This window comes from Bos taurus, chromosome 14 (genome assembly GCF_002263795.3).
Source record: "Bos taurus isolate L1 Dominette 01449 registration number 42190680 breed Hereford chromosome 14, ARS-UCD2.0, whole genome shotgun sequence".
Classification (NCBI taxonomy): Eukaryota; Metazoa; Chordata; class Mammalia; order Artiodactyla; family Bovidae; genus Bos; species Bos taurus.
This window is the reverse complement of record NC_037341.1, coordinates 41884261-41898035: the sequence shown is the minus strand read 5'-3', so window position 1 is coordinate 41898035 and position 13775 is coordinate 41884261. Positions and strand designations below refer to the sequence as shown.

The 13775-nt window shown below is 37.1% G+C and overlaps 1 protein-coding gene across 2 annotated transcripts in view; it reads right to left on the bottom strand.

Moving 5' to 3' along the window:
• Positions 1–13775, bottom strand: part of ZC2HC1A (zinc finger C2HC-type containing 1A) — a 65910-nt gene that overhangs the window by 37560 nt on the left and 14575 nt on the right. For both annotated transcript variants that reach the window (XM_059893230.1, NM_001083437.1), the window contains 4 exon segments: positions 12056–12129; positions 9892–10008; positions 2927–3068; positions 501–649 (listed from right to left, as the gene is read on the bottom strand). In XM_059893230.1, the coding sequence (XP_059749213.1) occupies positions 501–649; positions 2927–3068; positions 9892–10008; positions 12056–12129 (482 nt within the window).

Below are 13775 nucleotides of genomic sequence, written 5' to 3'. Positions count from 1 at the left end.
CTTTCATTTCCTGAAATATGTTACTCACATATCACATGAAAATATTCATTATTCACATGATTTTCAAACATGAATTTTTACTGCCAATTTCTCACTCATCTAACCCCTCTGCTGCTGCTAAGTCACTTCAGTCACGTCCGACTCTGTGTGACCCCATAGACGGCAGCCCACCAGGCTCCCCCGTCCATGGGATTCTCCAGGCAAGAATACTGGAGTGGGTTGCCATTTCCTTCTCCATCTAACCCCTCTAGTTTCCTCTGAATCTGCTGTAGTGATTTTTAACCCTTTCTCCATTTTTCCCTAATACCTCTTTAAATCAAGTCTACTTCAAATTTTGTTCTCAAATAGCCATTCAAATTTCTTACTAAATCTTTGTAACATTAATATATAAATTTTAGCAGGTGAGAAAACTGTAGTTAAACGTTCTGTAAAGAACAAACACAAAACCGTGAACTTAAATCACCTTGTTATTTATTTGCAGGAATGATTACAAGGATTACCTGTGTCCGAGAGGTTGATTTTCCTTTGGTATCAGTAGAAAATTTGCCTTTATTACTAATACGTGCTGCCTGTTCTTTACAGAAATTTATATGTCTATCAGCTGCATTTTCATTAAATCTTCTCTGGCAATATGGACACTGAATATAGTCTAAAATAGAAAAAAGAAACAGATTAGTAACAAAATACTTGAAATGAGACATAAAGAATTATAAGTTTTATAAACACTAACTTAAGACATATACACCCTGTTTGCGAAGCAAAAACTTGTTTCTTTATAACTACCCAACCTGACTTATCAGAACTTAGTAAAGACATTTAAGAAAAAAAGTCTGCTAGCACATGCTACATCACAATTTTCTTCCAGCTTAGAATCAAATTTGAGGGGTGAAAAACAATAAATCCTCACTACAAAAAAATAAGGAAAAATGTTAATTCATTTTTGCCTCTATAATACTATATGTTTTCATCATACATATCTTCATATCTTTTTTATATGGTAGACTAGGTTAAGTAGTAATAACACATTACATTAAAAATATACTTTAAAAATTGGGCTCATCTGTTAAAATCTTTAATTTTGGTTAGATGAAAGCTGTCAAGAAATAATGTAAAAGACTTTATACAGTTTTATTTTCTTTAGAGGTCCCAACAGATGGAACAAGTGATAAAAATATATCTCATTAACATAATTAATTCAAGTTTAAGAAACAGCAAATGCTTCAAAGATTAAATATGCTTCCCAAATGTAATGCACATTATAAACAAAATTTCTTATAAAATTAAATCTTAAAGTTATCCCAGAAAAAAACAAATTTTGTAGCAGTGTAAAAGATTTCAAATCTATGAGATATAGAGAAGAAATAAATATAACTTAGCAAGGTCACACAAAAAAAATCAATTTATTTCAAAAGGTTTACTTTTTGAGATGGAGTTTGCCTTTTAGAATTTACACTTATCTCAAGCTCAGAAATTTGTTCTGCTAACTATTGAAAGACATCTAAAACCTCAAATAACAAAGAAGTTGTTTTGTTAGGGCTAAGAGATAAAAAAATCTCTAAAGTTCAAATTATCCTGAAGAACTGCCACTCTCTCTCTCTCATTGACTTATGCAAACATGAGAAATATACCCATTTTGGTTCAATCAGATAAAATATACAAACACCTCTAAAACAAAGAGAGAATTCAGTTTCATGGGGAAAATTAAGGTAGAAATAGAAGAGACTCACACCCAGATAGAACATTTCAGAGTTACTCAAAGCATTAAAGTTAATTACTAAGACTCAAACAGGATTGGCCAACAAGGGCCCATGGGCCAAATCCAGCTTGCTTGCAACATGTTTTCATAAAATTTTATTGGAACACAGCCATTTACATATTTTCTGTGGCTGATTTCTACAAACAGTGGCAAAAAGGAGCAGCTGCAACAGAGACCTTATGGCTTTGGATTAACCTAAGCCCTTTATAGAAATTGCTTATCAACCTCTCTTCTACAATAAAATGTTATAAAGGATCATATCTAACTTTCCCTTTACTAACAAATTAATCCCAATCTAGAATACTAACACAATTTTAAAGCAGCTAACTTGCTATATTAAAATAAGTACTTCTTGAGGCTACTCTGTACCCAATGGCAATACGTCAATGGTGCTATTTTAAATCTTTCAGTATCTCAATTATCTCATATATGGTTGCCAGCATCTTGCCTTGCTTTTGGTAAGGATAAACAATCAACTTTTACCCACCAAATGAAGAAAATATAAAAATACATGAATTTAGGGCAAATTTAGTAGTATCTGTTTATATGGTGGTTATCCCACTAGAATAACACATTTTCAGAAGCACATTATTTAATTCCCCTTTCTAGATGAGACAATACCAAAGAACTAAGCAATGTAACTATCTGAATCTTACTGAATGTCTACATTTCAATTGACAGTATGCATGATTGAAATGTTTTCCTGGAACATTTAATAGTTACTACAATAATTTTTAAATTATATTAAATACTAAATGGCCACCCACTCCTGTATTCTTGCCTGAAGAATCCAATGGACAGAGGAGCCTGGTGGGCTCTAGTTCATGTAGCTGGAAAGAGTTGGACACGACTAAGCGACTAACACTACACGACTACAATAATTCTTAAATTATATTAAATGCCTTACAAAAAGTACTGAGAGAAAAAGTTTAAATCAAAGTACTGACATAAAAATATAATGCATTTCATGTTGAATACTGCTATGTCTTCATAAGCCTAAATGCCTGGGCTATCACCATTATTTTATAGGAAACTTACCAAGATTATGTTTCATCAAGTTCAACTATTATAAATTAAATTCAATAATATCTTAAAATTTTTAAGAATTCTATCAATACTATCAATATTTTGTCCCCATATAAACACTTTCTGTCAAAATATGTCATATACCAGGATCATAAGACGGTGGAGGAGGTGGGGGAAGTTTGCCACCCTCTTTCAGCACTTGACCAAGGCCTTTAGCTGCTCTTATTGTGGCAATGAACTCTTCATGCTTTCTTCTCCAATTAGATGGCTTCTTTGGTGGTTCAGGCTGTAAACAAATTAAAAAAAAAAAAAAAAAACTAGTTTTCAAAAACAGTTTTTAATATATTAAAACAAAACTCAAGAAAATATTTTAAATGTTCTCTTATCAGGAGTCCTTAAAATGATCTTCTTCCCAAAGTTATAATTTTAAAAAGAAACTTTAGGCAACTGTATTTATATGCAATTTTTAAATACAACTGTAAATTGTGTCAGCCACTGCTAAATTGCCTTCTGTCAGTGTTACAAACATTTAACCCACCACTCAGGATGTATTTCCCTATTTTCCCATAGTTTCTCCAACAATGTATGATAGTGAAATTTTGTTTTTTTTTTAACTGATGAGAGAAGTGAAAAACAGTTCTTTCTGTGGTTTTTAATTGGCTTTTTCCCTATAATGAGTGAAAACGAACATCTTTTTGTATCATCATGAATTATTTGTATTGCCTTTTCTGTGGTGTGTTTATAAAGCCTGGTCAACATATCTATTGGGCTTACTGGCCTTTTTTCTGTTTTTAACAACTTCAAGTAGTTTTTTTTAATAGACTAGCCTCACCCTTCCGCCACAATATATCTCTTTTAACCTTGTCTAAGTGTCCTCTGATATGCAGAATTTTTATTTAAATGCAGTTTAACTTACTCTTTCTTTTACTGTCTTCATATCTGTAGTCACTTAGCAAGGTCCAACCTCACACCAAGGTAAAATAAAAATTTCCCATGTTTCTACCTAGTCCTTTCATGGTTTCATTTTTAAGATTTTTAAACTTTTTTTCATTTGGAATTTATCTTGATGTATGGAGTGACATATGGACTCAACTTTATTTTTTGTTTTCTAACATAGCTATGCAGCTGTCTCACCATCCTTTACTGACTTTTCTCCCTACTGAACGGAGACAACACCTTTATCATATTCTGTTTGGCATTTGGGCTTATTTCTGAACTGCCGCGTTCGAGATTCGCGGCAGTGTTCCACTGTTTCAACTGCATGTGTCAATACTCGTTTTTTAAATATTGAGATTTTATAATATTTTAATATGCAGTAAGGGCTTCCTTGGTGGCTCAGTGGTAAAGAACCCGCTTGCCAATGCAGGAGCCATAGGAGATGTGGGTTCAATCCCTGGATTGGGAAGATCCCCTGGAGAAGGAACAGAAACCCACTCCAGTATTCTTGCCTGGGAAATCCCATGGACAGAGAAGCCTGGCAGGCTACAGTTCATGAGGTTGCAGAAGAGCTGGACACAACTGAGCGACTAAACAACAAAGGTTAACTCTACTTTATTGTGCTTCTCTCTCAATCTTTTCTGGTTATTCTTACACGTGTATTTTTCCATTTGAGCTTTAGATTCAGCTTGTTTTTTTAAACTACATTTTAACTGGAAAAATTAAACATTACATTCATATACAACTTAAAATCTCTATTTAGCTGAGATTTACTTACCTAAGAATGTGATATATTTCCATTAGAAGACATGTTTGTTTGGGTCTTTCAGTAGTTTTTTAAAGTATTCTTTGTGAAAGTTTTCCACCTTTATTACTATAAGGTTTATTCCTAAACTGGAGAAGGAAATGGCAATCCACTCCAGTATTCTTGCCTGGAGGATTCCATGGACAGAGAAGCCTGGTGAGCCCCAGTCCTTGGGGTCACAAAGAGCCAGACACAGCTGAGTGACTAACACTAATTCCTAAATATTTTATATTTTGTGCTGTTCTTTCTTAAGAATCTTTTAATCATTTTTATATTTCAATGAGTTGTTTGTTGAAATATGAAACCTTTCTGCATATTAACATTACATCCCATTACAACAATAGCCTTTTACTTCTTTTTAATGACTCTATTATTAAAAGAACCACAAAGGAAACCCCTGGCCTAGATGCCTGCCTTTACTATTAAATACATGCGGACATTTAAGGAAGAAAAAGCATCAATCTTTTAAAAACTCTTTCAAAAAATAGAAAACAAGAAAATAACTTTCAAACTAGTCATTATGAAAGCAACGAAATTGATTACACAGACATTCCTGTTCTGCTTCTCTAAATCAACACGTGTCCAGGAGGCCTGCTGCTGCCATCTATACTCCCTCAATTCTTACACTAATCACTTCAAACACAGGACACTTTAAAGTGGCCCCCTCACCTTCAGAAAGAGTATTATCTTTTCCATTAGTGCTTTCTGAGAGCCTCTGCTCTGGACCTCTTCAAATCTCCGTGCCTCCTCCCTACTTCCTCCCTCCTGGCTTTTGTCCAATTTCAGACAGGCTCATTCCACTTTCAGCTCATTCCAAGTTCCTGCAGCTTACCCCAGTTCCTGCCTCTGCTGTGATAAACAAGGGATATGTACTTTCAGATAAGACCCTCATCTTTAAGGAGTCACCTTTCAGGGTGAGGAGACCCCCTCAACTGTAAGGTGGCAGGTTCTCAGATTCTAGGCCATGGGCTCCCCAGCAACTTCCTGCTCTTCTACTGTGGTAGTTTCTCCTGGATCTCAGTTTCTTTGGGCAGCTCTGAGATAACCTTGTGGCTCAGACAGTCAAGAAACTGCCTATAATGTGGGAGACCCAGGTTTGACCCCTGGGCTGTGAAGATCCCCTGGAGAAGGAATGGCTACAGACATGACAAAGCGACTTTGAGAGGAGAAAGAGACATACTTTGTTTGTAGTCCCTGGAGTCAGCCTGAATTTCTCCAAAAATGGGAGCACTGTGAGCACACCACGCGTGCTCAGTTGCAGCTAACTCTTGACCTCATGGACTGCTGCATGCCAAGCTGCTGTGTTCATGGGATTCTCCAGACAAAAATACTGGAGTGGGTTGCCACTTACTCCTCCAGGAGATCTTCCCAACCAGGGATGGAACCTACATCTCCTGCATCTATTGCACTGATAGGCGGACTCTTTACCACTGTGCCTGGGAAGCCCATACTATGATGTTTAAAATCTTCTAATACACTGTTTCTCCAATTAATATGCAGATGATTCATTCAAAGATTTTGTTAAAATGCAGATTCTAATTTATTATGTCTGGGAGGAACCTGAGATTCTGCATTTCTAACAAGTTTCCAAAACAGTGCTACTATTACTGCTCTATGGACAGCACTTTAAAGAGCAAGAAAATAAAACTACTTATCGTAAAGTAAGTTTTTACTTGGCTTTTTCTTAAAGATTAATTTTTTTAAGTATACAAACCTCCTCTTTAAAGAAATAACCTGGATGTCCATCTACAGATGGATGGATAAAGAAGCTGTGGTATATGTAAACAATGGAATATTACTCAGCCCCCCCAAAAAATAATGAATGTGAGTCAGTGGAATTGAGGTGGATGAACCTAAAGTCTGTTACACATGGAGTGAAGTCAGAAAGAGAAAAACAAACATCACTTATTAACACACATATGGGATCTAGAAAAATGGTTATTGATGAACGTACCTGCAGGGCAGGAACAGATAACAGACTTGTGGACACAGTAGGGTGTCCCTACACCCACAGAAGAGGGTGGGACGAATTGAGAGAGCAGCACTGACATATATACACTACCATGTGTAAACAGAGCTAGTGGGAAGCTGCTGTGTAACACAGGAAGCCCAGCCCTGTGGGGAGGGGAGACTCTAGAGTGAGGGGAGATATACACACACACACTATGCCTGATTTGTATTGTTGTATTGCAGAAACCAATACAACACTGTAAAGCAATTGTTCTCCAATTAAAAAACAAAATTACTGAGAGATCACGATGGATAAACTTAATGTAATTCCCTTAATAATTCCACAAGACAGATAACTACTATCACCATTTTACAGAAAACAGAAGCCAGGGGTAAATCCGGACAGTCTGACTGTTGAGCCAGCTTTCCAACTCACTACTTTATACTGCCTCCAAAGATTTAATTAGTTTATGTAGGCTAATTAAAGTTAACATAATCACATATCTGGCAGGTTACCAGGGAAAACTAAATAAAACCTTGTCCAAGCTTCTCCATCCTCCCCTTAAATATTCATAGACTGAAAAACAAAGATGAACTGACTTCTTTTTTATTATCAAAGGACTTTACTAGTATGATTAACTGTCCCATAGGGAAATGCTTTCCTGTATACAGTGGAAGTGAGAAATAGATTTAAGGGTCTAAATCTGATAGATAGAGTGCCTGATGAACTATGGAATGAGGTTCGTGACATTGTACAGGAGACAGGGATCAAGACCATTCCCATAGAAAAGAAATGCAAAAAGGAAAAATGGCTGTCGGGGGAGGCCGTACAAATAGCTGTGAAAAGAAGAGAAGCGAAAAGCAAAGGAGAAAAGGAAAGATATAAACATCTGAATGCAGAGTTCCAAAGAATAGCAAGAAGAGATAAGAAAGCCTTCTTCAGCGATCAATGCAAAGAAATAGAGGAAAACAACAGAATGGGAAAGACTAGGGATCTCTTAAAGAAAATCAGAGATACCAAAGGAATATTTCATGCAAAGATGAGCTCAATAAAGGACAGAAATGGTATGGACCTAACAGAAGCAGAAGATATTAAGAAGAGATGGCAAGAATACACAGAAGAACTGTACAAAAATGATCTTCACGACCCAGATAATCACGATGGTGTGATCATTGACCTAGAGCCAGACATCCTGGAATGTGAAGTCAAGTGGGCCTTAGAAAGCATCACTACGAACAAAGCTAGTGGAGGTGATGGAATTCCAGTTGAGCTCTTTCAAATCCTGAAAGATGATGCTGTGAAAGTGCTGCACTCAATATGCCAGCAAATTTAGAAAACTCAGCAGTGGCCACAGGGCTGGAAAAGGACAGTTTTCATTCCAATCCCAAAGAAAGGCAATGCCAAAGAATGCTCAAACTACCACACAATTGCACTCATCTCACACTCTAGTAAAGTAATGCTCAAAATTCTCCAAGCCAGGCTTCAGCAATATGTGAACCATGAACTTCCAGATGTTCAAGCTGGTTTTAGAAAAGGCAGAGGAACCAGAGATCAAATTGCGAACATCTGCTGGATCATGGAAAAAGCAAGAGAGTTCCAGAAAAACATCTATTTCTGCTTTACTGACTATGCCAAAGCCTTTGACTGTGTGGATCACAATAAACTGTGGAAGATTCTTCAAGAGATGGGAATACCAGACCACCTGATCTGCCTCTTGAGAAATTTGTATGCAGGTCAGGAAGCAACAGTTAGAACTGGACATGGAACAACAGACTGGTTCCAAATAGGAAAAGGAGTATGTCAAGGCTGTATATTGTCACCCTGTTTATTTAACTTATATGCAGAGTACATCATGAGAAACGCTGGACTGGAAGAAACACAAGCTGGAATCAAGATTGCCGGGAAAAATATCAATAACCTCAGATACGCAGATGACACCACCCTTATGGCAGAAAGTGAAGAGGACCTCAAAAGCCTCTTGATGAAAGTCAAAGTGGAGAGTGAAAAAGTTGGCTTAAAGCTCAACATTCAGAAAATGAAGATCATGGCATCCGGTCCCACCACTTCATGGGAAATAGATGGGGGAACAGTGGAAACAGTGTCAGACTTTATTTTTCTGGGCTCCAAAATCACTGCAGATGGTGACTGCAGCCATGAAATTAAGACGCTTACTCCTTGGAAGGAAAGTTATGACCAACCTAGATAGCATATTCAAAAGCAGAGACATTACTTTGCCAACAAAGGTCCGGCTAGTCAAGGCTATGGTTTTTCCAATGGTCATGTATGGATGTGAGAGTTGGACTGTGAAGAAGGCTGAGCACTGAAGAATTGATGCTTTTGAACTGTGGTGTTGGAGAAGACTCTTGAGAGTCCCTTGGACTGCAAGGAGATCTAACCAGTCCATTCTGAAGGAGTTCAGTCCTGGGATTTCTTTGGAAGGAATGATGCTAAAGCTGAAACTCCAGTACTTTGGCCACCTCATGCGAAGAGTTGACTCACTGGAAAAGACTCTGATGCTGGGAGGGATTGGGGGCAGGAGGAGAAGGGGACACCAGAGGATGAGATGGCTGGATGGCATCACTTACTCGATGGACGTGAATCTGAGTGAACTCTGGGAGTTGGTGATGGATAGGGAGGCCTGGCGTGCTGCGATTCATGGGGTCGCAAAGAGTCAGACAAGACTGAGTGACTGATCTGATCTGATCTGATCACTAGGAAAAGCTATTACTACTGAAAACAGTTTATTTCAAAAATATATAAATCAGGCCTCAAATTTTGACTACTACACTAAAATGACTCTCAAAACAAAAGTCAAAGTATTTATGTGATTTATTCTTAGCAAATAAAATATCATGACAGGTGGTATTAAGGAGAGATTAGCTAACATAGGAGATCCCTTGCTTGGTTTCAAAGAAGTAAGCAAGCTGACAGTGGTCAATTTGTGGACAGTTGAGCAATGGATAAAACTTCTCCCTGGAAGGCATACTAAGATCACAAATGCTGAAAAATCAATCAAGATAATACTTATTAGGCTAAAGCATTTGTAATTAACAGCTTTCCTTTTGTATACTATATGGATTATGCTACTAGTAACAGAGACATAAACTATAGCCAAAGTAATGAACAGTGAGTTACAATGAACATGTGTAGACTTTTCAATTATTTCCAGCCTATAGCTCAGGAACTGACCCTCCAATGCTACGAAAACCTCACTGTAGTTGGACAGTACTTTGGTACTTTTGGTACAGGAAAAGGGAGCTTTTGCTGAAATTCAAAATAAACAAGTTTATGATAACTTCTAAACTGAGAACATGACACAGAATTCTGCTTACTCTTCAATCTTAGCATAACAGATAATTATTTTTTTCATTACACATAGCAGCAAGGTTTATACTATTCAAAAGGTCATAGAATTACCCTAGGTTTAAGAGGTTTTACTGTTGGAATATCAGTTCCTTCAGCTCTTTGTCTGCTTGAATCAAAAGTCTTCCGTTTTTTAGTGGCAGTTTTCTGGCAAATAGGTCCATGTTTTTTCTGTTCAAATAAAGAAATACAACACATCATTTTCTTTTCTACAGAAAGACTATAAAATTTTAATTGTCATTAGAGACCAGTTTAAAACCTGAAGATAAATAATAATAAGGCATAAATAAGACATTGCTTAACTAAATAGCTAAATATATATATATATATATATAAAACATGCTACAAGTCTTCTCACAACAAGAAAATATAAATATTCTCCCAAAATTTTATTGCAAGTTATTTCATATTCTCCTGGTTTTCATACTGCTAAGAATACGGAAGCTAATGCATGTAAGACACAGCCTTTTAAGTGGGGGCAAAAAAGTTATCTTTATTACTAAATACCTGAAAATAGATACTAGAAAAAGGAATGTAAATGGAAAATGTTTTAGCAATAGGATTACAAAAGCTAACATAATAATAATAGTTTGGCTTACTCTACTCAAGCTCACATAACAGTAGTTTGTTAAGACAGCACAAGACAAGGTGGTCGGTCATGTTTCTGTCTTTTCTCCACAATCATCTCTCCCCCTTTCTGAAACTCATTAAGGATTTTTCTTGTGCTATCTAGTCTATAGTCCATTCCTATAGTTCTTTTATATGTGTAATTTTTTAAAATTATGGTTTCCAACTCATTTAAAGCCATTACAATGGAAGCTCTCTTAATTGATCTCAAATTAACTGGATAAATCATAGTTCTCCTTCCCCTAAATAAAACATGTTGACTAACAACAGAGAGTATACTAAATGCACTTTTTTCTTTTCTGTTTTGATAAACAATGAACAAGTTGGAAATATTAAGCTTTATCTAGGAAAATAGGAAACAGAACCATTTGACTCCATGTTATAGAGCCTCTAATATTTTCAATACAAAATCAATACTCAATTGTTTTACATAGTTGTAAAACACACTTGTTTTCGGATTTCATTCTGACAAACGCAATAATTATAACTATTAGAACAAAATTTCTTATATATTGGAAAAAAAACATGGTTAACAGGCAACTTTCTAGAAATGGCTGTCCTCATATTGAGCAGTATATATCAAAAGAATGTAGCACCTACTCCAAAAACTGATATACAAACTGACAGTGATTATTTAAATATTAAATAAATGAGGGCCAAAAAAGATATACCACCCCCTACCCCCGTGAAAACTCAGCTTAAAGTTTTGAAAATGGTTTGAAAAACAGTGAATCAATGACAACAAAAAGTTACTTAAGTAAGTATGGAGAAGAAAGGATTAAAGAGCTGTTAAGAGAAGTCTGTAGTCAGGTGGCCATTTTGGATCAGTAATTCCTTCTCACTGCTTTAAAGAAAAACTGGAAATAGTAAGGATGTAAAATAAAATGTGACAGAACTCTAAACAGCAGAGCCATACTCAGAGAAAAATCTTCATTCTAAATGAAAATATTCATAAATACCTATTTATATTTGAAGTTAAAACAGAATATATGATATATTGATTTTTTTCTTATTCTCTATTTAGCTAGATATTTTATATTAACATAAGATGTGCTTCTATTTGTATTTGCATACAAATGTATTTGCATTCTAAAGAATGCATAATGTGTTTTAGGAACAGTTTTAATTAAAATACTTTTTCTTTGGGATATTTCAAAAATACATAAGAACTGATAAAATAGTATAATCAGCTCCATTTACTGATCCCCTGCCTCAATAATTACCAACATTTAAACAATCTTATTTCATCTATCTCAAGCCCCGGCTTTTTGTCCTGAGGTTTAAAGCAAATCCAAAACATCATATCCTTCTGCTTCTTTAAATACATTATTTTAAAGAGTATTTCTAAGAGTATTTTGTTTTGGTTTCATCAACAGCCACACAAGGGAAGGAATACTTTAATACCCTAACAGAGGAGTTTTAAAGACCAATCAATCTCTGAAGCAAAGAGAGTACTCTGCAAGAACGAATAGATGGAACTGGTACTCTTGAGCAAAGAACATTAGCCAGTATCTCTTTATATATCTTGCCACTGTTCTGAAGTATTAAACCACTAAAGCTCTATCAAACACCAAAGGAAAAAGGTACTCACCAATGCCACTGGAAAGAATGTTCTTCCACAAATCTTGCAAGGTAACAATTCTCCAACTTGGACACTTCCATTTTCTAGAACAGAAAAGAATGTAGTCAAAATATTCAATGGCTCTTACTGTTAAACGTCTAAATTTTAGTCTTTACTTAATTTCATATACAAGTGGTCTGCTGCTGCTTCCGAAAAACAGTTGTGTCCAACTTTGTGCGACCCCAGAGACGGCAGCCCACCAGGCTCCTCTGTCCCTGGGATTCTCCGGGCAAGAATACTGGAGTGGGCTGCCATTTCCTTCCCCAATGCATGCATGCAAAGTCGCTTCAGTTGTGTCCGACTCTGTGAGACCCTATGGACAGCAGCCCACCAGGCTCCTCCTCTGTCCACAGGATTCTCTAGGCAAGAATACTGGAGTGGGTTGCCAATTCCTTCTCCAATATAAGTAATCAGTTCTTGTGAAAATGTCTTTTGTTACTTTGAAATAAGCAACTTTACCAATTAAAATGCACAAGACTTAAAGTTATCAGTGGTCAAAAGGCAAATGCTGAACACAGAATTTGTAATTTAAAAATAAACAAACCGAAACTGCTGAAACTGGTTTTGTTCTACTTTAACCAAATCAATTTGTCATAGTCTCTTAATTAATTACAGGCTGTCTCTATTGTAAATTACTAAAGTTTAAAAACAAAATTTATCTGAAGATTAATGTATATTTATCTTCAAAGCATTAAAAAATAACATTGGTGGCTACAGTGGGCTAGAGAAGATGACTAGGAAAATCCTGAGTTTACCTCCTTCTGTGAGCACAACAAAATTTCAACTATTTACAGAGCGGCTATCATGAGAACCCGAAGACTAGCAGAAACAATCTTCCACAACTAAAGATAAAAGAAGGAACTCTAATGAGACGAGCAGGAGAGGTGGGGAACACGGTGCAGTCCAGACCCACACCCTCAGGTAGGCTACCCACCAACACAAGAATAATCACAACTGCAGAGGTTCTCCCCAGGGAGCAAGGGGTCCAAGCCCCACACTGGACTCCTCAATCCAGAGAGTCCTGCAATGGGAAGATGAGAGCCAATAATGTTTAGCTTTGAAGGTTGGGGGCTAACTTTCAAGGGATCTGAGGGCTGTAGGAAACAGAGACTCCATTGTTAAAGGACTCACACAAAATTTGCATGCTCCAAAACACAGGGCAGAAGCAGTCATTTTAAACTGTCTTGGGCAGGCACACATGCGCATCTTGGAGAGCCTCCCAGAGAGAAGCAGGCAATCAGGACTCAGTGGCAACCATATTTTAGAGCTCCCTCTAACAGGAGGAATGCTAATGCCAGCAAGAAACATTATGGAGTCCTGCTGCTGCTGCTGCTAAGTCACTTCAGTCATGTCCGAGGTGCCATTGCCTTCTCCCTTATGGAGTCCTACCTCTAGCTTATTAGTGCCAGGACCCAGCCCTGCCCACCTGTTACAGTCTGTTACAGTCCCAGGGACCCACAGGCCAAGCAGCTAACTGCAGGGACACAGCTTCACCCAACAGAAGGCTGACAGAGACCACCAGGCGCCTTGATTCCCCCAGCCTACCACGGACCCAGACCTATCACCAGAGAACCCAAGACCCAGCTCCACCCACCAGAGGGCTGGCACTAACTTCAGGACCTGGCCTGACCCACCAATGGGCAGGCATCAGCCACTGGACTCCCTTGGCCCCAAAGCTGCAGATCTGTGG